Source organism: Perognathus longimembris, chromosome 24, assembly GCF_023159225.1.
Source record: "Perognathus longimembris pacificus isolate PPM17 chromosome 24, ASM2315922v1, whole genome shotgun sequence".
NCBI lineage: Eukaryota > Metazoa > Chordata > Mammalia > Rodentia > Heteromyidae > Perognathus > Perognathus longimembris.
In genome coordinates this window covers 21,751,522-21,773,206 of record NC_063184.1, presented here as the reverse complement: position 1 = coordinate 21,773,206, position 21,685 = coordinate 21,751,522, and the positions used below count along the sequence as shown (strand labels likewise).

General features: G+C 37.6%; 1 protein-coding gene across 2 annotated transcripts in view; it reads left to right on the top strand.

Annotated features, from left to right (window-relative positions):
* The window catches only part of Smarcad1 (SWI/SNF-related, matrix-associated actin-dependent regulator of chromatin, subfamily a, containing DEAD/H box 1), a 61,887-nt gene that overhangs the window by 24,189 nt on the left and 16,013 nt on the right, over positions 1 to 21,685 (top strand). For both annotated transcript variants that reach the window (XM_048333463.1, XM_048333464.1), the window contains exons 5-11: positions 1,031 to 1,097; positions 3,025 to 3,125; positions 7,118 to 7,219; positions 8,751 to 8,832; positions 11,322 to 11,713; positions 16,067 to 16,266; positions 20,921 to 21,011. In XM_048333463.1, coding sequence (XP_048189420.1) covers positions 1,031 to 1,097; positions 3,025 to 3,125; positions 7,118 to 7,219; positions 8,751 to 8,832; positions 11,322 to 11,713; positions 16,067 to 16,266; positions 20,921 to 21,011 — 1,035 coding nt within the window. The remainder of the gene's footprint in view (positions 1 to 1,030; positions 1,098 to 3,024; positions 3,126 to 7,117; positions 7,220 to 8,750; positions 8,833 to 11,321; positions 11,714 to 16,066; positions 16,267 to 20,920; positions 21,012 to 21,685) is intronic.

Here is a 21,685-nt window from a genome sequence, read left to right as displayed (position 1 = left end):
TCAAGTGGTAGAGTGCTAGTTAGCCTTGAGCAAAAGAAGCTTAGGGACAGTGCCCAAGCCTGAGTTTAAGCCCCAGGACTGACTCAACAAAAAGTAGTACATCAAAACTCGTTTGAGGAGCAAGCATGATGCTATGCACAGTAATCTCAGCTACTCAGGAGGCAGAGGAAGGAGAATCGTGTAGTCTTAGGCTAGCCTGAGCAAAAGCACTGGAACATATCTGAAAAACTAAAGTAATTGGACTAGGGATATGGTTCAAGTGGTAGAGCACTTGCCTGGCAAATGGGAAGTTTTGAGTTTAAAACTGACAAAAAGAAAAATCCTGTTACATAACTATTCATAATGTTCTTGCAAAACTCCAAGCAATCCAAAAATAGAGTAAAAAATGCAACTTTTATCTATTCCTAATTGTGCTTCTTTATACCAGAAATTTGAAAAAGGAAATTCCACTATTTCTGCTTTCCATACACCTTTACCTTCACGTATACCTTGAAAATTTTCAGTGCTTTGACGCAGTACTTTCTAATTCAAATGAAAAGATAATGTTCTGTAAATATTTGATTATGTTTAAATTCTTTGTAGTAATGATGAGTGGTTTGGAGTTTGGCTTGTTTTTTTTGTCAGTCATGGAGCTTGAACTCAAGGCTTGGGGCTAGGTCCCTGAGCTCTGCTACCATTTTGAGCCACAGTGCCAGATGGGGTTTCTTAGTGGGTAATTGAAGAGGAGTCTTTACAGAGGTTCCTGCCTGGACTGGCATCGTGATCCTCAGATCTCACCCTCCCGAGTAGCTAAGATTTACAGGCATGAGCCACCCTAGGCTGGAAAAATCTTGAAGATAAACTCCTAGACAAACTTGAACTTGTGGTACTAGATTATCTGAAAGTTTATCATGGGCTTGATGAACTTAAACAGTAACACACACATACCCCCACCTAGTATAATATTTATGTATGTGTGAAATATTTCAAGAGCTTTATGAAAGAATTCTCTAGGTGTTAATTTGCATACATCTCTGTTTTTCATTGTTAGTTAATTGAAACAACAAGCACTATGGATGGAGCAATTGCTGCTGCCTTGCTGATGTTTGGTGATGCAGGTACGCTTGACTTTTTTTTTTTTTTTAATTGTCTGAGACCAACACTTGAACTCTGACACTTGCTTTCAGTCAGTGGCTGGACTTGAGTCACTTGAACTTCTTTTTTAAGTCGGATGTGTACAGATTCAGATAGTATATAAGATGACAGTCTTTTCTAACTTGAATCCAAATGCTCTTTGGTATACTGTGTTTCATTAAGTCAGGAAATTTTGTCATTTTAGGACAATTTGTAGCAAAAGGCTTATTGTGTATTTGGAGCAATCTTGAGTAGGTACAAAAATCATAACATTAGGCATTGATATACTACAAATTGCTATCTCATATATGGAATCACCTTGCCTATGGAACAGTGAAGTTATTTTTGTATATTACCCTTTGAATATTTTCACTTATGAATACTAAGTTTAAAAGACTAAAAAGAAAAAAAAGTCTGAAGGTTTTTACTTTTATTTGGGAAAGTAAAATGTGAATTTGGTGATGTTGTCAAGAAAGAATCTTTTAGAAGTTGTGTCTCCTTTTCAGGAAAGAATTAAGCATGTCTGAGTGACATGGAACAAATTATTTTGCAGCTTCGCTTTTCACATTTAAAATATTACTAACAGTGCTCATTTAACTAGTACAGTCACATATAGTGATTATTGATTGTATTCCCGCCTTTTAAAAACTAAGTACTGGAAATAGTTGGTGAAAGCCGGGTGCGCATTCATTATGGACACATGGGCTGTTCGGAATTAATCAGGAAGAAACATGTAAGAATTCATACTAGCTAAGTGCTGGAGGCTCGTGCCTGTGATCCTAGGTACTGCAGATTAAGATTAGAAGCCAGCCCAGGCAAATCTTGAGTGAACCAGTATAAAGTGGAAATACAGTTCAAGTTGTGGAGTAACAGCTTGGATCAAAGAAGGTAAGCCATAAGTTCAAACCTTAGTAGCCCCCCCCCCCAACAAAAGAAAAGAAAAAGAGATTTTATACTTACATGTTTACTGTGCTTTAAAAGCATAGTAACATTCAATTTTTATTTGGCAACAGCTGTGTTATGAAATTTTTAAGCTTACACCTAAAAGTTATGGTACATGTACTTAGTTTGAATATTGCATAACCACGGAATTGTGGTCAAATTAATGCTGAAATCATAAATCTTTGCAGGCCTCAGCAATGCTTTCCTATTAGCATAGGCATATGCTTAAGGAATTTGCTCTGAAAGTTGTTAAGATAGGATAATCAATGGTTTACAAAGTAAATAGCTTTGTAAGGTCATGTGGTTGAAATTTGTTGTTTTCAGTCATGGCAGAATATGCAGATTTCCAGTTATTGGTAAACTTATGTATTTTCTGGGTTTTAGGTTAAAAGCATTAATTGCTTAAGCCCACTATATCTCAGTTCCTTTAAATTTGTAAAATAAAAATGTTACCTTTCTGATTGCTATAAAAGTAAATGAACTAGTAAGCCTGGGCAATGGGAGACAAGTTTTGATGTCTGTGATACTCTTTAGGTAATTTACATTTGATGGGGCTCAGCTTTCTTTCACTACTGAGCATAGCCTGCACTTTACAGGAACACTTGTTAATTCAGGAAGTTAATTTTTCTGAATTTTTTGCCCCTGTACAAGAGTTAGAATTTAGGGCCTTGCACTTTTTAGGCAAGGCCCCTACCATGTGAGCTGTGCCTCTAGCCCTGGAAGGGTAGTACTTTTAGCATTAATAATGTAGAGATTTAACATACACTACAATGTTTTCTGTTTAGGAAGACAGCAAAGAACATTCATTTTTTTCTTCTATGTTGACATGTGTAGAAGAAAGATTATTAAGCCTGATATCAAGAGAACTGTTAAGTGTTCACTATAACACATTTTAATCTTTGGCTTTTGAAAATCATTTCATTCCTATTCTATATCTGGGTAAATTTGAGTATATCTTTCTTTTTAAAGGTGGTGGGCCCAGGAAAAGAAAATTATCATCTTCTTCAGAGCTGTACGATGATGATGAATATAACGAAGATTTGTCTTCCAAAAAGTCAAGACTGGATCAAGTAAGTGGCATTTGAATTGCAGTGTCCAAATGAGACTGTGTTGAATTTGTAGATGCCAGACTTGAAAAATCCATCTCAGTGAGTAAGTCTTTGTTACAAGTCTCTTCAGTGGAATTACATGTATACCACTTCTGTTCACTTTCATGTCATTCAGATAATTATGCAATTTTTTTGAACTGAGTTGGAAGGTTTTTGTTCTTTACCTGGCCATAAGAGTTTATTCATTTTCCCCTAAGAGTTTAATACGGTGCTGTGGACCAGGTTGAAGAAGGAGCAGCAGTGAGGTCGATGCCCTGAAGGTGTGAAACACCTTCACACACAATTTATTTCTCTTTCTTGAACCTGCTTTAAGGCTATTCGAAAGTAACTGCTTCATGTAATAATAGTTCAGTACTGAGATACTTGCTGTCCCCATGATCAAGCATTCTGCTTCTGTTAACATCTAGTAAATTCAAGCCAGTAGCTATTTCACATAGATCAATTCTGCATTTTGATTTTTGGTTGTTTATTTTGTTCTTGTTGGTTTGTTTTAGTTTCTTTTGTTGTTGTTTTTTGGCCAGGGATGAATCCCAGGCTTTGTAGATGTTCTAGGACAGTGCTCTACCCCTAAGCTATATCGTGGCAGTGCTCAGTTTTGTTTGAAAAGCGTTAATTTGTCCCAGTGCAATATACTAGAAAACAGTTTGTGCATTACTTTGTGTTTGTGAATAGATTTATCCATGAAAAATGCAAACCTGTATCCAACTGAACCAAATCATATTCAGTATATTAAATACACCTTAAGTGTCTGTTTGGATGCCTCATTTTAGCACACGTATTATCATATGACATTATGTTTATTTCATGTCTGTGATCTTTTTTCTGAACCCCCCCCCCACTAATTCAGCACCCTTAACTCTAAGCATTCTAGTTCAAAAATACCATGCACTGCATGTAAAAGGAATGTTTAAGTATTAAGAGACTGGGGAGGAAGGCGGTTTCCTTGAACTCAGGGCCTGGGCACTGCCCTTGAGTACCTTTGCTCAAGCCTGGGCTCTACCACTTGAGCCACAGCTCCACTTCTGGCTTCTTAGTGTTTAATTGGAGAAGAGTGAGATGAAAGTCTCATAGATGTTCCTGCCTACAGTATCCTGGCCACCGAGTACTCGCACCCACAACAAGAAAGTCACCAGCACTCAGTCAATTGGGCTAGGAGTCTTTATTTAGCTGTGCACAGTGTCTGCTCTCCACCATCGGGATGGTAACGAACAGTAATGAGCCACCACAGGGCTGGGTTTTTAAAGGTAGAAGCTATGCATTCTACAGCAGGTGGTCACATAGCACAGACGCAGGGGGTCAATGCAGGGGTCAGAGCAAGTCACAAACGCGTTAAGCAAGCCATTTACAGAACCAGAATTTTGTAGTCAGGCTGACCTAATATCATCTTTATTTTAACAATTGTTACCATGTTCCCCTACTAAGAACTAAGCAAGCATGAGCGGGCTAAAACAATCCAGTACTCAATCATAAGTGGACCAACTGGACAGTCGCCATGGCATTTCTGTAACTACCACTATGGTTATTTCTAGAATCTATTACTATGATCATTTTTACAATCCGTTACTATGGTTGCTACCTAGATACAGAGAGGAACAAAGGCTACATATATTTTTAAATGTCAAACTACAAGGAGCTAGTCTCATGGGTGGGGGTGCAGCTCTCTAGCATGGAATAACCAAAATGGAGTTATAGAAGTAAAGACAGTGAAATTTACAAGCCCTATTGTTTCTAGGAGCCTGGGGGGCAGGAGTGCAGGGCTATACTCTTCCTTGGCTTTCACACTGCCTAGGCTGGCTTTGAGCCTTGATCCTCAGGTCTTAGCCTCTTGAGTAGCTAGGGTTATAGGCGTGAGCTGCCATGCTCAGTTGTTTTATAAGAAGAAAATGGAAAGAAATGAGAATGTGTGATAGATCCCAATCAAAGGAATCTCATTGTGGGCCATCAGAGGTGAGGCCACAAAAACAGAAGTATTCAACTGGACCAGACTCAAGTCATCTGACATTAAGAATGAAGTATAAAGAAACAGAGGGCTGTGGATGTAGTACAGAGATAGAATGTTTCACACAAGGCCATGGTTTCAATCCCTAGTACCTCAAAAAGAGGCATAAAAAGAAAAACAAAGTCTACTAGGCATGGTAGGTAGTACACACCTGTAATTTTACCACTTAAGAACTGAGGCAGGGCTGGGAATATGGCGTAGTGGTAGAGTGCTTGCCTCCTGTATATGAAGCCCTGAGTTCGTTTCCTCAGTACCACATGAATAGAAAAAGCTGGAAGTGGCACTGTGGCTCAAAAGGTGGAGCACTAACCTTGAGCGAAAAGAAGCCAGGAACAGTGCTCAGGCCCTGAGACCAAGTACCAGGACTGGCAAGGGGAAAAAAAAGCTGAGGCAGGGGAATCTTAAGTTCAAGGCCATCCTGGAGTATATATTAAGATCCTGTCTCAAAAAATCAAAACAAAACAACAAAAAAAGAAATAGAAGAAAGGGAAAAGGGTTGTCATTAAACATTTGTATTCTAAACCAAGGAATGAAAAAAAATTAGGAAGAACCTTTTTATTTGAATCTGTGTGTCAAAAATGGAAATCTGTGGGTCAAAAATGGAAATCACCATATGCTTGCTGGAAGCTACTCTTAGTACTAGTACAGCTGCTGTAGTGATATCAAGCAGTGTTACCCTTTCCTGCCCTCGGCTGTGCATCCCAGCAATTAGAAGGATGAAAATGCTGCAGAAGAACCTCCCCAGGTGGTAAAGAAGTAACTGGCAGCTGTGCATTGACTTTAAGCTCTTGGTTTTGATGGGACAAGTCACTATGGTAAATGTATGTCTTGAAGAACCCAAATCTCAAAGACAGAAAACAACCTCCAGGATTTTAAGTTCCAAAAGATAGCACAATACATTATTTAGCACCAGTGCCAAGTGCAACTTGAATCTGAAGCCAGTAGTAGCTTATCACTCACCAAGCTGTGAGCCTTGTCAAAGGAATTTGTTAATGCCAGCCTTGGGGTTCACTTCAGGTACAGCAAAAATATGTGGATTTTTGCCATGTTGCATTGATGGTTTTGCTTCTATGTTGCTGAAGATTACTGTAACAACAATAGCCCAAAGCCTCCAGAACAAAAATGTCAACTTTAGCATTTTTTTGTCTCCAAAAATGATCTCTGTTTCTAGCACATGGGAGGCCAAGGTAGACAATCAGAAGTTTGAGGCTAGCCTGGGCAACCGTACAGCCCCTTGATTATGGTGTGATAACAGCATTTATAACTTACTTTATAAAGTAAATATTTGTGATATTAATTTTTATTACTGAAGGTAAGAATCCCAAAATAGTTACAGAATTTAGAAGAGATTTAGTATCAGAGCCATTGTCACTATGGAAGTCTAAGAGTGTGTTATGTGAGTAGAAAATTGACTTGGGTCCTGATGTTGAAGAATTTGATTCTTTGAGGAAATGTTTCTCTGCTTGTTTGCTTTTGTGTCTGTCCCTGTTTTGTGCACTGTCCCTGAGCTGCTTTTTCTTAAGGTTAGTACTCTACCATACCACTTGAGCCACAACACCAGTGCGGCTCACATTTGAGTCTCACAGGCTTTCTTGCCTGGGCTAGATTCTAATCGGGATCCTCAGAGCTCAGTGTCCTCGATGAGTAGGAAGGATTATAGGCATGATCCCTCAGCACCTGGCTCTTTGAGGAAATTTTAAGCAAAATTCCAATCAGGCTGTACTGACTTATTAGAATCAAGGGTAGGTAGACATCTAAGACTTTGTAGGGACCCTTCACTAGTGCCCTTTCCACCAAAGTCAAATCATTTATCAGTGTTTACATGAACTTAAAGAAACACATGGATTCTCTTTACCAAATATAATTAATTTTTAAATCAAATGAAAACACAATGTAATTGCCTTAATACCATAATTGGTTCTTTGTTGATTTCCTTTCCCCACCTCTCCATTAGGGAGAGGAATCCAGTGAGTCGGCAGAATCCAGTAGTAACTGGGAAAAACAGGAGAGTATTGTCCTGAAACTGCAGAAGGAATTTCCCAATTTTGATAAGCAGGTGAGTGGTGGTGCAGAAAGTCATACTGGACCATAACGAACATAACGAACATAAGTATAATAGAATTTGTGACCTCGGCGGGAGGCATGATAAAGCTCTCCTGCACAGTATTCCTGAGGCCCTGGGTTCAATCCTCAGTACAGCCAAAACAAGTGAAACGTGGGTGTGAGCTAGTCATGTAAACCATGCTTTCAGGCCGGGAATGGCAGCACACCCCTGTAATTCCAGCTGTTTGAGAGGAAAAGATTGAAGGATAGTGAGTGAGGCTCTGGATTCAAACTCCAGTGCTGTAAAAGAATAAAGAACAATAGGCACCTGCTACCCTCCCCTATCAAATAGCTCTTACTTTCTTTGATTTTCTCATTTTTGAGATTTCTCATCAAACTTGTGAAATGCAATACTGCATTTTAGAGTAAATGTAATATTGCATTTTTCCAAGTATGTTGTGTTTTTTACTCACAGTGGATGTTGTGCCCTTGTCTAGATAAGATGACAGTTGTGTACTGTCATGTTTTTTTGCATTTTGTTTTGTTTTTGTTTTTGCCAGTCCTGTTGCTTAAATTCAGGGCCTGGGCACTGTCTATGACCTTCTTTTGCTCAAGGTTAGCACTCTACCATTGAGCCACAGTGCCATTTCCCACTTTTTCTATTTAGGTGGTGCTGAGGAATTGAACCCAGGGCTTCATGCATGCTAGGCAAGCACTCGACCACTAAGCCACCTTCCCAGCCCATGTTTGTTGGTTTTTTTTGTTTTGTTTTGGTTCTTTTAAGTCATGGGGCTTGAACTTGGGGCCTGGACACTGTCCCTGAACTCTTTTACACAGGGCTAGCTAGCACTCTATCACTTTCAGCCACAGTACCACTTCCAGTTTTCTGGTGGTTAATTGAAAGTAAGAGTCTCAGGGACATCCCTGCCCAAGCTGACTTTCAATTGTGATCCTCAGAACTCAGCCTCCTCTTGAGCTGTCTGGCCCACTTTTTTTTTTTTTTGAGATGGGTTCTTGCTATGTTTTTTTGCCTTGGATAATTCCAAACCTTGTCTTCCTGATCTCTACCTCCCAAGTAGCTGGGATTAGAGGCTTGAGCCACCATTTCCAGCCCCAGAATATATTTAGACTTGCATTGACTTATTCCATTATGTATTCAGGAAATTCATCTGAATTCTGATGAGCTGGATATATGATCTTGTTGCTATACTAGTTCTTCATGTATGTTGAAACGAAACTATGTGTTTTGCAGTTGGCAGTTTTGTTTCTTAATTGAGCAAACATTTTTTGATTCTCCAGTGTTCGAAGTACTGCATAGGGAGAGCTAGAAATACAAAGTCGAGCTTGCTTCCCTTTGAAGACTGTTGTATATTTGCAGAAGTGAAATTACACAGAAAGCATTTGTAAAGCAGCATAAAACAAGTGTAAAATAATGATATGAATTCTCTACATTTTCAGGTGATTAAGTTTTAAACGAGCATAAATCATTTCTAGAAGTTGCTCATTTCAGATTTTTAACAGAAAGATGAATGATTTATTTTTAGGAGCTAAGAGATGTGCTCAAGGAACATGAGTGGATGTACTCAGAAGCTTTAGAGTCTCTAAAAGTGTTTGCAGAAGACCAAGGTAATTCTGTTACAGAAAACACATGCTTCCCATTACTTTCTATATTTCAGAGCATGAGAAAATAAAGACCTCAGTAGCTGTTAAAGAATAGAATTTTAAATGGTTTTGGAAGTAATGGTATAAAAGATTTTAAGTGATCCAATTCGTAAATGTTTTCGATGTTTTTTGACAGTATAAATCAATAAAATAAGTAAATGTTCTTTTCATACAAGTTTTTTGGATAGTGGAGACTACTTTTGAAGTATCATGTATAAGTGAATCTACAAGAAACATTTTTTATGTTTTAGCAGTTACCGGTTAAGCTGTATCTTATAACTAGTATCAGATCCTTACTATAATGTAGATGTTTTAGTCTTAATTGCATGAATTTGAGAATTCTGGCATCAGAAACTCACAGGTATCCTCAGCATGGTAGAAAGTCGCTAAACCCATGCAGGAGTCAACAGCCTTTTTCTGCCAATGGCCACTTGGATATTTCTAACATTTGAGGGCCATACAAAGTTATTAGTGCAAGCAGATTGGCCATGTGCAGCAGATGAGAGAGTGTCTGTCCAGTCATGCAACAAGGGGTTTTCCCAGCCTTATGCAGCTCACAGAACATACTCCCATAGTAGAACTCTGACCTCTACTAAATGGCAGAGGAGAGAGAGCATGGGTGAGATCCAGTCACACTTCTTTAGGACCAGCGCTCACAGCGATCCAGTAGACTTAGCAGTTCAGAATTGCAAAGCCAGCTTTATAACCTCAGCAAAGTTTTTTTTTTTGTTTTGTTTTTTTAGTGTAATGAACTCTTATGAAATGTTATACTACCAATATGGTTGCACAGAGATTGGGGGTGCGGGTGGGGGGGGTGAGGTTGAGAAAACCAGGATCACCTATTCTGAGTGACTCTGTAGACTCACTTAGGGATGGGAAGATTCCTAAGGAATACCGTATCCACTTAATTTTGCATCTGCTTTTTTTTGGGGGGGGGATGGGGGATTTTTTTTGTTGTTGTTGTTTTTTGCCAGTCCTGGGGCTTGAACTTGGCCTGAGCACTGTCCCTGGCTTCTATTTGCTCAAGGCTAGCACTCTACCTCTTGAGCCACAGGGCCACTTCCTGCTTTTTCTATATATGTGGTACTGAGGAATCGAACCCAGGGCTTCATGTATACAAGGTGAGCACTTTACCTCTAGGCCATATTCCCAGCCCCTGCATCTGTTTTTTACATGGGTACAAGAGTTAAGTGTATAGTAAGTATGAAAACTTTTTGATAGATGAAAACAAAATTCTAAGTATAGCCATCCTCAGTATTTGAGGGGGATTTGCTCAAGACCTCCAGTGAACAAAATCTGCCCCTGCTGGAAAATAGTGTGTGTTAGGGCTGGGCATCAGTAGCTCATGCCTGTAATCCTAGCTGCTCAAGAGGCTGAGAGCTTAGGCTTGAAACTTGAAACTAGCTTGATCAGAAAAATCTGAGACTTATCTCCAGCAAAAAGCCAGAAGTGAAGTTGTGGCTCAAGTGGTAGAGTGCCACCCTCAAATGAAAATGTTAAAGGAGATCATGAGGTTCTCAGTTCAAGCCCCAGTAGCGGCACACACACACATAAAAACAAAGATGGCATATTAGGATATCACCTCTGCCCAATCACTTTAATCCTCCAAGTACTTAATATACCTAATGTAGTGTAAATGCTGCACAGTTGCTTGATTATATTATTTAGGTAGCAATGAAAAGGAAAAAAACATCTGTCCATGTACAATACACATGCAATTTGAGGGAAAACTTTGCAATACTGGATATTGAACTTAAGACCTCACACTTCTTAGGTAAAATCTCTACCACGTGAACCACATTCCCAACTCCTGAAATTTAAGATTTTATTTTCTAATATCTTTAATATATGGTAGATTGAGTATGTAGATTTGGATTTCACATTTACAAAGGATCAGTGTTCACTGGTGTATTTTCTTACTGGAGTATAAAATAGCTGCACTTATTCATAAGCATCTTACTGTTCTGTGAAAAAAATGATAGGTGAGTCTTTTTATAGTAATGGGCTTTTTGACAGTAGTGTATTCCAATACATTTTTTGCATAATGATTTAGAATGGTGGTAATGATAATGGGAAAAATTAACTGTCATACAGCTAGTTGTGTGACGAGTCCTGTGAGCACTGTTTGGCTCTACCTGTCAGTGTTGGCATTTGAGGGGTGAGGGGTTCCTGTGTAGCATCTAAGGCAGACACAGATATGCGACTGCCATTTATGCTCCCAGACTGCTCTTAAAAAAATGGGTGTTTATAATTATTTTTTAAAAGAACTTAACTTAGTATATAACTTCAAATTGTACTTGTGTTTCTTTTAAAGTGTATACTTAGTAAATTATGGTTTAAGTTTTTCGTATTCAAAAGGAACCTGTAAATGCTAACAATATGTGTCTTCATGTTTGTATATTGTGTTTTGCTAATTTGCTAGGGGTTTTTCTTTTGTCTTCCTTTGTACACAGATAGTCAATGTGCTTCACAAAGAGAGGTTCCAAATGGAAAACAAGTTTCTTCAAGGGGTCAGAATTTGTCTAAAAATGCAGCTAAAACAAAACTGAAACAGAAAACTTCCATGAAACCACAAAATGGTTTTAACAAGAAACGCAAAAAAAATGTGTTTAATCCTAAGAAGGTGGTTGAGGACTCTGAGTATGAGTCAGGCTCCGACGTGGGTAGTTCCCTCGACGGGGACTACAGCAGTGGTGAAGAAGTGGTGGAAGATGGCTACAGAGGGAAAATTCTCCACTTCCTGCAGGATGCTTCCATGGGAGAACTTACCTTGATTCCTCAATGCTCTCAGAAAAAGGCTCAGAAGATAACAGAACTCCGGCCCTTTAACAGTTGGGAAGCTCTGGTGAGGCTACATTCTTTTTCGTGTGTGTGTGTGTCTGTGTGTGTTTGTGTCTGTGTGCGTGTCTGTGTGTGTGTGTGTGTGTAATTTACAGCACCGTTTATAGTCAAGTTGTCTTCAGCCCAGAGAAGCATAGATGGGTGGCCTTATCCTGTGTAGAGTCAAACATTACTTTCATTGTAAGCCAATAGTATTTCAAATAGTGTCATATGACCTAATTTTGAATGAATTAAGGGGTGATTTTCCTGAAAAAACCCAAGCTGATTGGCTGGGAATACTGTCAGTCATTCTTTTGCATAGAAACTTGGTTCATTTCACTGCAGAAGAAGAAATTAGAGCTTACATTAGGAAGGAGTTTGCTAGCCTGTTATGATCTGTTACTGCTGAGACACCATGCAGAGAGCAAGAATGTGGCAGAAGTTTAACAACAACTGCTGGAAGAGCAATAGCAACATCCAGAGGAGCTCCATGCTTCAAAATGCCAGCCTAAGTATTTTATGCTTCACCACCAAAGAAGCAATTGCTTATTTTCTTTGTCTTCTAAAAGTGTCAGCTCAGTCTCTAGTATGTTTTTCTTGGTTGAATAACGCAGCCATTTTATGAAGTGAAGCAGGCTGCAGCATTTTTACTTGGAAACAGAACAATTTGTAAAGGATAGAATTCCTGCGTTAGGTGGAAGGAGGGCATAGCACTGGTAAGTACACTTTGCACGATCATTCTGTGGAATTTGACTTCCTGGAATCAGTCTTATCCAAAGTACCTGCATTTTGAGTTTTATAATGTCAACGATCATCAAATCTTACTCCTTCAGGGAAACCTAAGAATTCCTTTGTTAGATTTGCTTCAAGTTTTGTGAGAATATGCATTTTGTGGCATGAATTGTATATAGGCCTTGCTTTCATAGCAGTGTAAGTGATTGTTTAGATTGTTTATAGCTTTAGAAGATGAAGTAAGTAGCTGTTGGTGCTTAAAACTTTTTTGGGAGTTTTATTCTCTAAATTAGGGACATCATTTGTAATTAATTTTGTAGCTATAACAAATCTAAATGAGCACGAATGCCCTTGTTAAGTATCTTAATGTTATAATAGAGGATGGTCCCCACACCAGGTTGTTAAAAGCATTTTTTTAATTAAAATATTTCAAAAATGCAAAAACATTACTAGTACTTCTCAACTTAAAAAAATAAAATAAAACAGTGAAGCCATTTGTTTTGCCCGAAGCCTTGCTTTCCCAGAGACCATCTGTCAAGAAAGCAGGCCCTTTCACAACTTGTTTGGCTTTGCCTGAGTGATTTATTTGTTAAAATATTTGCTGAAGGGCTTTCTGGTTCTTCTTTTCTTCCTTTTCTTCTTTCTTTTAATCTTCAATTGGCTCCTATGTTATTACAGAGCTGGGTTGCTCGGGCATGTTAGGGTTCTAATTTATTTAATAAGGAATGCAATTATCTGCACTAGTTTGTGTAGTCGCTGTAACTACTTGCCCTATCTTACAGTAAAAGTGAATTAAACAAATTTACCAGAGGTACATGTGCCAGATGTTTTAAAAAATATTTAGCAACTTAACATGTAGAAAGCACGTTTTCCCTACTAATTAATTGGCATAGTTTAAATTAGTCTTGACATGAATTTGGAGATTATGCATTTCTTACTTAAACCTCCTAACTCCTTATCCCTTTCAAAAGTTGAGCATAAAGACCATATTGTTTGTTCTAACCAACCACTAGTGTTGAATGTTCTATACAGTAAAATAATCTTAAAAGTAGACTTTGTACTTGAGTTCATTGAATATTATGCTTTGCTGTCCTAAGCAAAGTAAGCACATAATATTTTACAAATTTGACAAGTAAATATATTTAAACTTTAAATAACTTCTACTTTTCAATAAGAAATGTGATTGTGAGTAGGTTGTGGAATAATTTAATATCTTAATAAAATCACCAAGAAAAAAAACAACTATGCATTCTGGTGAAAGGGTAATGTAATTCACTCTTTTCCTATTAATCCCTAAGGTCTGATAATGGATCTCTGAACAACTTTGAAAAGACACAGTAGAAAAAGGAAAGCCCGTCTTTGTTTTTTTGTTTTCTGCAAAATTCCTATGATGTTTACTTGAAGTTTAGTTACTAGTCAGGCTTCAATGAAAATTACAAGGTGTTGTATATTCAGGACAGTTTGCTTAATATCTAGACACCTCTTAACATTATTACTTAAGCCTATTGATTTAGTCTTGAAGATTATAGGAATCAGTAACAGAATTTGACAGAACTATAAAATGAATCAATGTTCATTTGAAAAATGTATACTTAACCCACAAATCAAATGAACACATTTAATTAGGATTTTTTGCTATAATTGGAGTTTCTATAACATTAGTAATCATAAAATTATAAAAAAAAATTATTGACATTGTATTGCAAAAGTGACTTGATTCCAAAAATGATTAGTAGAGCCTCTTAAAATTTAAAAAGCTATAGATCATTGTTTTCTTTGAAGTTTTAGACTATGAGTTTTGACTATAGTATGTATGTATATAATGTAGAACATATAAATGTGATATACATGCACAATACCAGCTATTAGTAATTTCACCATAATAGTTTTTTAAATCCATAGCTTGTGTATTCCTTTGCGTTGCTTTACGTTTTAGCCTGAGAATTTTGCAGGGCGTATGTGTGTGTGTGTGTGTGTGTGTGTGTGTGTGTACACAGCAGTATATGTACATACATAGGGCCTTGTGAGCTACATCACCAGCTGAGTTAAACTTTCACAAGTTAAAATGCTCTCATGCCAATCACTTTCACTTTACATGATACAAAATTGGTTAAAAGCTTAAGTTGATTACCCAAGACGGTGTTTATATTTGCAGCTTACTCACTGTTTCTTTTCCATCAAACTTTAAATGTTATTTGTTAAATTCTCTTCATAATTTTTCCGTATTTCCTGTAGTTTTTCTGAAGATTACCAGTTACTTAGGGAGTTACTTCAAGAAAACCACATCATTAAATTAGGTAGCCTTTCAAATAGAACAAGCCAAAAATAGTTTTAAAAAGCCAGTTTGGTTATTTTGGTGAAATTGGAGTTCAACTGTGTGCTGAGTTTTCTCCAGCCTTCTGCAGAGTGGGGTGGAGGATACTATTATGTCTGTGATTGTTTTTATTACATCACATCTTTGTATGTTCATCAGAAAAGTATATATTTATTATGCTGCCTAGTGTTTATGAATAACTAAATCCACAAGTAACCTAAAACTTCACATCCGTGTTCATTGACATATCCATCCTAATAGATGCACAGGCTTGGCTTTTGCTGAATACCTGATGTGCTTTGTTTTGTGCTCTTTCTTTCATTTATGAGTAACTTGGACCACAGATCTTCCCTTTTGCTTTTCTTCCTCAGTATTATTACTGAGTTTTAATTCTAGAGCATATGTGTCTACATTTGTCACCTGAAGCGATGCAGTATGTGTTTTTTCTTCAGATGGGGGTAGCTTCATTAAGCTTGTTTATGAGATCAATGTTACTTGGGCTTCATTTAATTGTGCAACTTTGATAAACTTTTGCATTAAAAAATGTAAATGAATTCTGACTGTTGTAAATGCTGCCGCCAACTGTTAACAATAATGAAGTAAAGAAGTCTGTCCTCAGGCTGGGACTTGTTAGTAGGGATTATATAATTTGGGAAATCTGTGTTTACCAATTTTTCCTTCCTGTGGAAATTCAAAAATATTTGTATTGTAAGAGTGACACACTGTGGCAAGAGAGGGTATTTCAGTTGCACACTGCACACTCCAAAAGGACTTCCTAGATTCTAATTTTTATGAGTCTTGCTTCTTATAAATGCGTATGGAATTGTATTCTTTGCTCTGTAATGCCACTTATTGTACTTAAAATCATTGGGTACTTGTCTTTGTAAAGAACTTTAAACCACATGAGGGTAGATAGCATCTTTCTACCAGGTACTTTCACCAATAGAGTATATATGATGTATATATGATAGAACTTATAATAAATGGTTGGTAGTCATAGAAAAATCTTCACTTATGGGAGGGGGTGAGGGAACAGAAGACAATGTAAAAAAGGAAATCACTCATTACCTGACTCATGTAATTGTAATCCCTCTGTATATAACCTTTATAATAACAATAAAGTAAATTAACTTTTAAAAACTTATTTTGAATTGATTAACAAAAATCCAACAAACCCAGTACGCTAGATGCTGAGGCCTGGGGGTCTCATGTTTGATCCTGTCTGGGCCACAAAGCAAGATGCTGTCTTTAAAAAGAAAAAAGAAGCCCTTGACTTTATGACTTATTTTAGAAGACCTAAAATATTAAAATATGTTTCTTTTCATTCCATAGTTCACAAAGATGTCCAAAACAAATGGCTTATCGGAAGATTTGATATGGAACTGTAAAACTCTGATCCAAGAACGAGATGTGGTTATAAGACTTATGAATAAGTGTGAAGACATTTCAAATAAATTGACCAAGCAAGTTACCATGCTTACGGGAAATGGAGGAGGATGGAATATAGAACAGCCTTCCATTGTAAACCAAAGGTAATTATTTGAACACAGTCATTTTATCAGTTGTACAAAATATCTGAACTTACTCTGCAACTTGACTAAGGAAATTCAATGTCATATAGGAAATAGTTGACGAGAACTCCACAGAGATTCCTGTAATGGAGTATATATAAATGATATATTAGTTTTTCTCCCTTCCATGCAGAGTGTCTTATTTACTGCTTCATTATAAACTCATGGGAGAGGGGGAAATGGTATAGTATTGTCTAGCATATAAACCTTTTCTTATAACTGATAATTTCTTACATAACCATAGACACAGAAGTGGTGGTTTTAGCTATTCCTTGATGTTTCAGAAAATGTCAGCCTCTTGATTGTGTAAGTAGAAAACTGTCTTAGCCTCTTTCCTTTTCTTGAAGGGAGGGTTTGGATTTTTGAACTCAGGGCCTCGTGTGTGCAGTTGTGAATAAGATGATGAAAATACCCAATGTCTGTGATGAAGTGCTTGAAATAATTGGAAAAGCCCAACATTTTACATCTCCTTTTGTGTATAAACATAAGGAGCAGGGCAGACACTTGTACTAGGGAAGTATATAAGTATACATATTACCTCAGGCTGCTACTTTTGATGAAATATTTTGCTAGAATTCTCACAGAAATTGCAGGTTAAAAATTATTAAACAGCTAGTACACATTAAGATGGCATTTTGTCAGTTTGTGTTTTTTTTTTTTTTTTCCTTTTGTGGGGAGATGGCCGTGGTCATGGGGCTTGAACTCAGTCAGTTGTCACTGACTTCTTTGCTTCCAGCAGCTCCACTTGCAGCTTTTTGGTAGCTAATTGGAGATAAGAGTCTCACAGACTTTCCTGCCCAGGGTGGCTTCAAACTGTTTTATCTAACAATGTATTGTACATGTAAAACTCAAGTTCCTCACTTTATATGAGCCCCTAATGTCTCTGAGGCTTTTTTCACTGTCGAAAGTTATTTTGAAAGTATTTTCTCTGACAAAAAATATAGACCCAATATAATTGTCACACTGTGAAGAAACATAGTCATATGGGAAGGTTATTTTCCTTAACAGTAAAAGTAGCTTCAAAATAACCTGCTGCTTTACTTCCTGTGATATCAGAAAACCATAAAACTCATTTTCTTACTAGTGGGAGTTATAGAAAAACCAAGTTTGGAAATATTTGTCATATTCTTTTACAAAGAGAACACAATGAGCATATCTCTACATTCTCATCTGTAAATGGGTAGTTGGAGTTTATGTGTAATCAGAAATAGCTAGAAAGGGCTGGGAATGTGGCTTAATGGCAGAGTGCTTGCCTAGCATGCATGGAGCTCTGGGTTCAATTCCTCAGTACCACATAAACAGAAAAGGCTAGAAATGGAGCTGGCTTAAGTGGTAGAGTGCTAGCTTTGTGCAAAAAAAAACTCAGGGACAGTGTGTAGGCCCTGAGTTCAAGCCTCAGGACTGGCAAAAAAATAGAAAAATTGCTAGAAAACTATTGTCAAAATCAATGGGAGAAAAGTATGATTACATAGTATCTAAATAATTAGGACCTACTAGAAAAAGAAAGAATACAGCTACCCTGATTTAAAAAATTTGCTATGGGAAATCAAGTACAAATTGTATTTGTTAAAATTGCATTTTCATCTATCCTTTTAGCAGAGTGTCTCATATATACACATTAATGTATATTTTGAAGGCAAATATAACAAACTTTTTTGTTGTTGTTAGGGGTCTTGCTAACTTGCCCAGGCTGATCTGAAATTTGAGGTCCTCCTGTTTCTGCTTCTTATATCGCTGACATTACAAGCAAATACTGCCACATGAAGCTACAACATTTTAAAGTTTGATAGATTATGAGTTTTGTCTTGTTTTGTTCCCATCTTGGAGCTTGAACTCAAAATCTGGGCACTGTCCCTGAGCTTTTGTTCTCAAGGCTATACCACTTGAGAGTTGGCTGCATTTCCAGCCTTTTGGTGGTCAATTGGAGATAAGGATATCACAGACTTTCCTGTCTAGTCTGGTGACTTCACAGCACGATCCTCAGATCCCAGTCTCCTGAGTAGTTAGGATTATAGGCATGAGCTATCAACACCCAGCCAATAATGAATATTTTGAGAGTGAAATAGATTCTTCTCAACATCTACACTAAAGAATTTTAGTAATTTTTGTTTAATTATTTCTTGGCTCTTGTGATAGATTGTATGTTGGAATTGCATGTTGGCCCTTGGAAGCATTTATAAGTGATTTAGTACACCTACTTACCTTATCAAGTTTAATAATTTTCTTGAAACAACCTTGAGTGTAAGAGATGATGAAAGCATTTGGGAAGCACAGAAAAATAACGAATTCAGTGTTGATCTTAGGATGAACAGCTTAGAGAATATTTTTATTCTTGCTATTTAATGACCAAATGATGAAGTTTGGATAAGATCTGGAATGATTTAGTTAGCTCTATGACCATGGACAAGTTAACTTCTTTGAACCCTTAGCAAACTGCATCTGTAAAATTACTTTTCTTTCTTTCTTTCTTTCTTTCTTTCTTTCTTTCTTTCTTTCTTTCTTTCTTTCTTTCTTTCTTTCTTTCTTTCGAGCCTGGGTGTTGTCCCTGATCCCTTTCACTCAAGGCTAATTAATACATTCAAACACAGGGCTACTTCCAATTTTTTTATGGTTAATTGGAAATAAGATTCTCATGGCCTTTCCTGCCTGGGCTAGCTTTGAACCACGATTCTCAGCTCTTAGCCTCCTGAGTAGGTAGGATTATAGGCATGAGCCACCAGCAGCTGGCTAGATGATTGCTTTTGTAATAGCATACAAATTATCTTGGCTGAGAAAACAAAAGAAACATTTCAAATACAGCAATGAGGACTTTAAAGACTTAAAAATACAGATTATTTTTCTCCTACCTATTCTTCTAACTTACATTTTGTTTTTGTGCTAGTCCTGGTGCTTGAACTTAGGACCAGGGCTCTGTCCTTGAGCTTTTGTGCTCAAGACGAGCACTCTAGCACTTGAGCTGTAGCTTTACTTCCAGCTCTTTTTGGTGTTTACATGGAGATAAGGCTAGCTTTGACCCATAATCCTCAGATCTCAGCCTCCTGAATGGCTGGGATTACAGGTATGAGCCACAGGCACCTAGCTCCAGTTTAAAGTGGCATCTTTCAGCCCTGCATCTTTTCAATGAAAGTCTTGATTTCAGAATTTGACTCCTTGACCACTCGTGTTTCCATGACTATATAGACTTTCTTCGACGTACAAACGAAATATGTGCAGGGTATAATTAATGGGGCAGCATCAAAACTGCAGATGAAAAGCATGGCCTAGTCCTAGGCTTTCATATTAATATGCTGTGGGATATGCTCTTACAGTGAGCATGAGGGTGACTTTACAATGAAGTAAAATGCTAGCCTTAGCATTTTAGTCCGAAATAGCCTTAGAATTATGGAAATTGTTTTTTTTTTTTTACTATCTGTTAAAGTGCTAATGGCTACTTTATAGTAAGTTTAAAAGATAATGAAGGAATATCTGAAAAATAATTTGTCTCCGTATCATAGCTATTTCATATGCAACTACTATTCAATTGTTACCACTTGAACATTTAGAAAAACTTCTTTCCATTCTTTATATAGCCTCTATACAGACAAGTCATTCCTAGAGATTACTCTGATTATGTGTTTCCAAGTTATATAAGACTTTGACACTTGCATGCTGCTTTCTGCTTTACTAGTATTTATGGATATCTGGCAGATCTCCGTACCATAGCACCAGAAGTCATTAGTATGCACAGAGTGTTTGTAATTCAAGCCCAGCAAAGTATTAAGTCATGTGGAGATTTTTTATAGTACTTTCAGTTTCTTACTATGTTAAAAATTGTCAGTATACTCACTTTTCTAGAATAACTATGAAGTTAGTAATATGCTGTCATAGTTTATATTCCCATCATTCATAGGATTAATTTTATAACATTACATATGACCAGATACAGAGATATTTTGTATAATTCATATTGTCAGAAGAAAGAAATGAAGATTTTTTAAATTGTATTTTGCGTTCATTTTCTTTGAAATGGTTGTACATGGGCTGGGGATGTGGCTTAGTGGTGGAGTGTTTGCCTAGCATGCATTGAAGGCCTGGGCTCGATTCCTCAGTCCCACATAATCAGAAAAAGCCAGAAGTGGCACTGTGGCTCAAGTGGTAGAGTGCTAGCCTTGAGCAAAAAGAAACTCAAGGACAGTGCACAGGCCTTGAGTTCAAGCCCTAGGACTAGCCAAAAGCAGAAAAAAAGAGAAATAGTTTTTTGTTTGTTTGTTTGTTTTGTTTGTTTGTTTGTTTGTTTTGCCATCCTGGGTTTGGGCTCAGGGCCTGAGCACTGTCCCTGGCTTCCTTTTTTTTTTTTGCTCAAGGCTAGCACTCTACCACTTGAGCCACAGTGCTACTTCTGGCCATTTTTCATATATGTGGTGCTGGGGAATTGAACCCAGGGCTTCATATATACAAGGCAAACACTCTTGCCTCTAGGCCATATTCCTAGCCCCAGAAATAGTTTTATATGTAAGTTAAAAGGTAAGACTGGATCTAAATATTTCCATTTTTGTGTTCTTTGTAAACTCAAGCCTGATGTTAGAACACTGGTAAAATAAATATGCATAACCCTTGGTAACTATTTCGTTCTTAGTTTGTCACTCAAGCCCTATCAGAAGGTTGGCTTGAATTGGCTGGCCCTGCTACACAAACATGGACTCAATGGCATTCTGGCAGATGAAATGGTAAGTGCACCATAAGGATTTTTTGCTCAAAATATCACCAGAAGACATCCATTCTGTCATCTAAAACATATCACTTTCCTTGCTGGTGTTGTTTTTGGGGGAGGCCAGGGGATTGGGTTTCTGTGTTACCAAATGTCAAACCCATGGGGCTGGGAATATGGCCTGTTGGTAAAGTGCTTGTATCATATACATGAAGCCCTGGGTTCGACAACATATATAGAGAAAAAGCGGAAGTGGCGCTGTGGCTCAAGTGGCAGAGTGCTAGCCTTGAGAAAAAAGAAGCCAGGAACAGTGCTCAGGCCCTGAGTTCAAGCCCCAGGATTGGTAACAAAAAAACCAAACAAACCAAATGTCAAACCCAGGACCTCCTGCCTCCTAAGTAAATGCTATTCTTCTGAGCTATATCCCCAGTCTCCATTGCACTGCTGTCATACCAGTATCTTCTGTGTTCTTACTGCCCAAAGTCACTGAGTGACTTCATATTAATTCTCTTTTACTGGTCCATTCTCATACATCTGGTCATACTGGGCTTTAGGACTTAAGCATACATAATTTGTGGAAAGAGGGGCTGGGGATATGGCCTAGTGGCAAGAGTGCTTACCTCATATACAAGAAGCCCTGGGTTTGATTCCCCAGCACCACATATACAGAAAGTGGCCAGAAGTGGCGCTGTG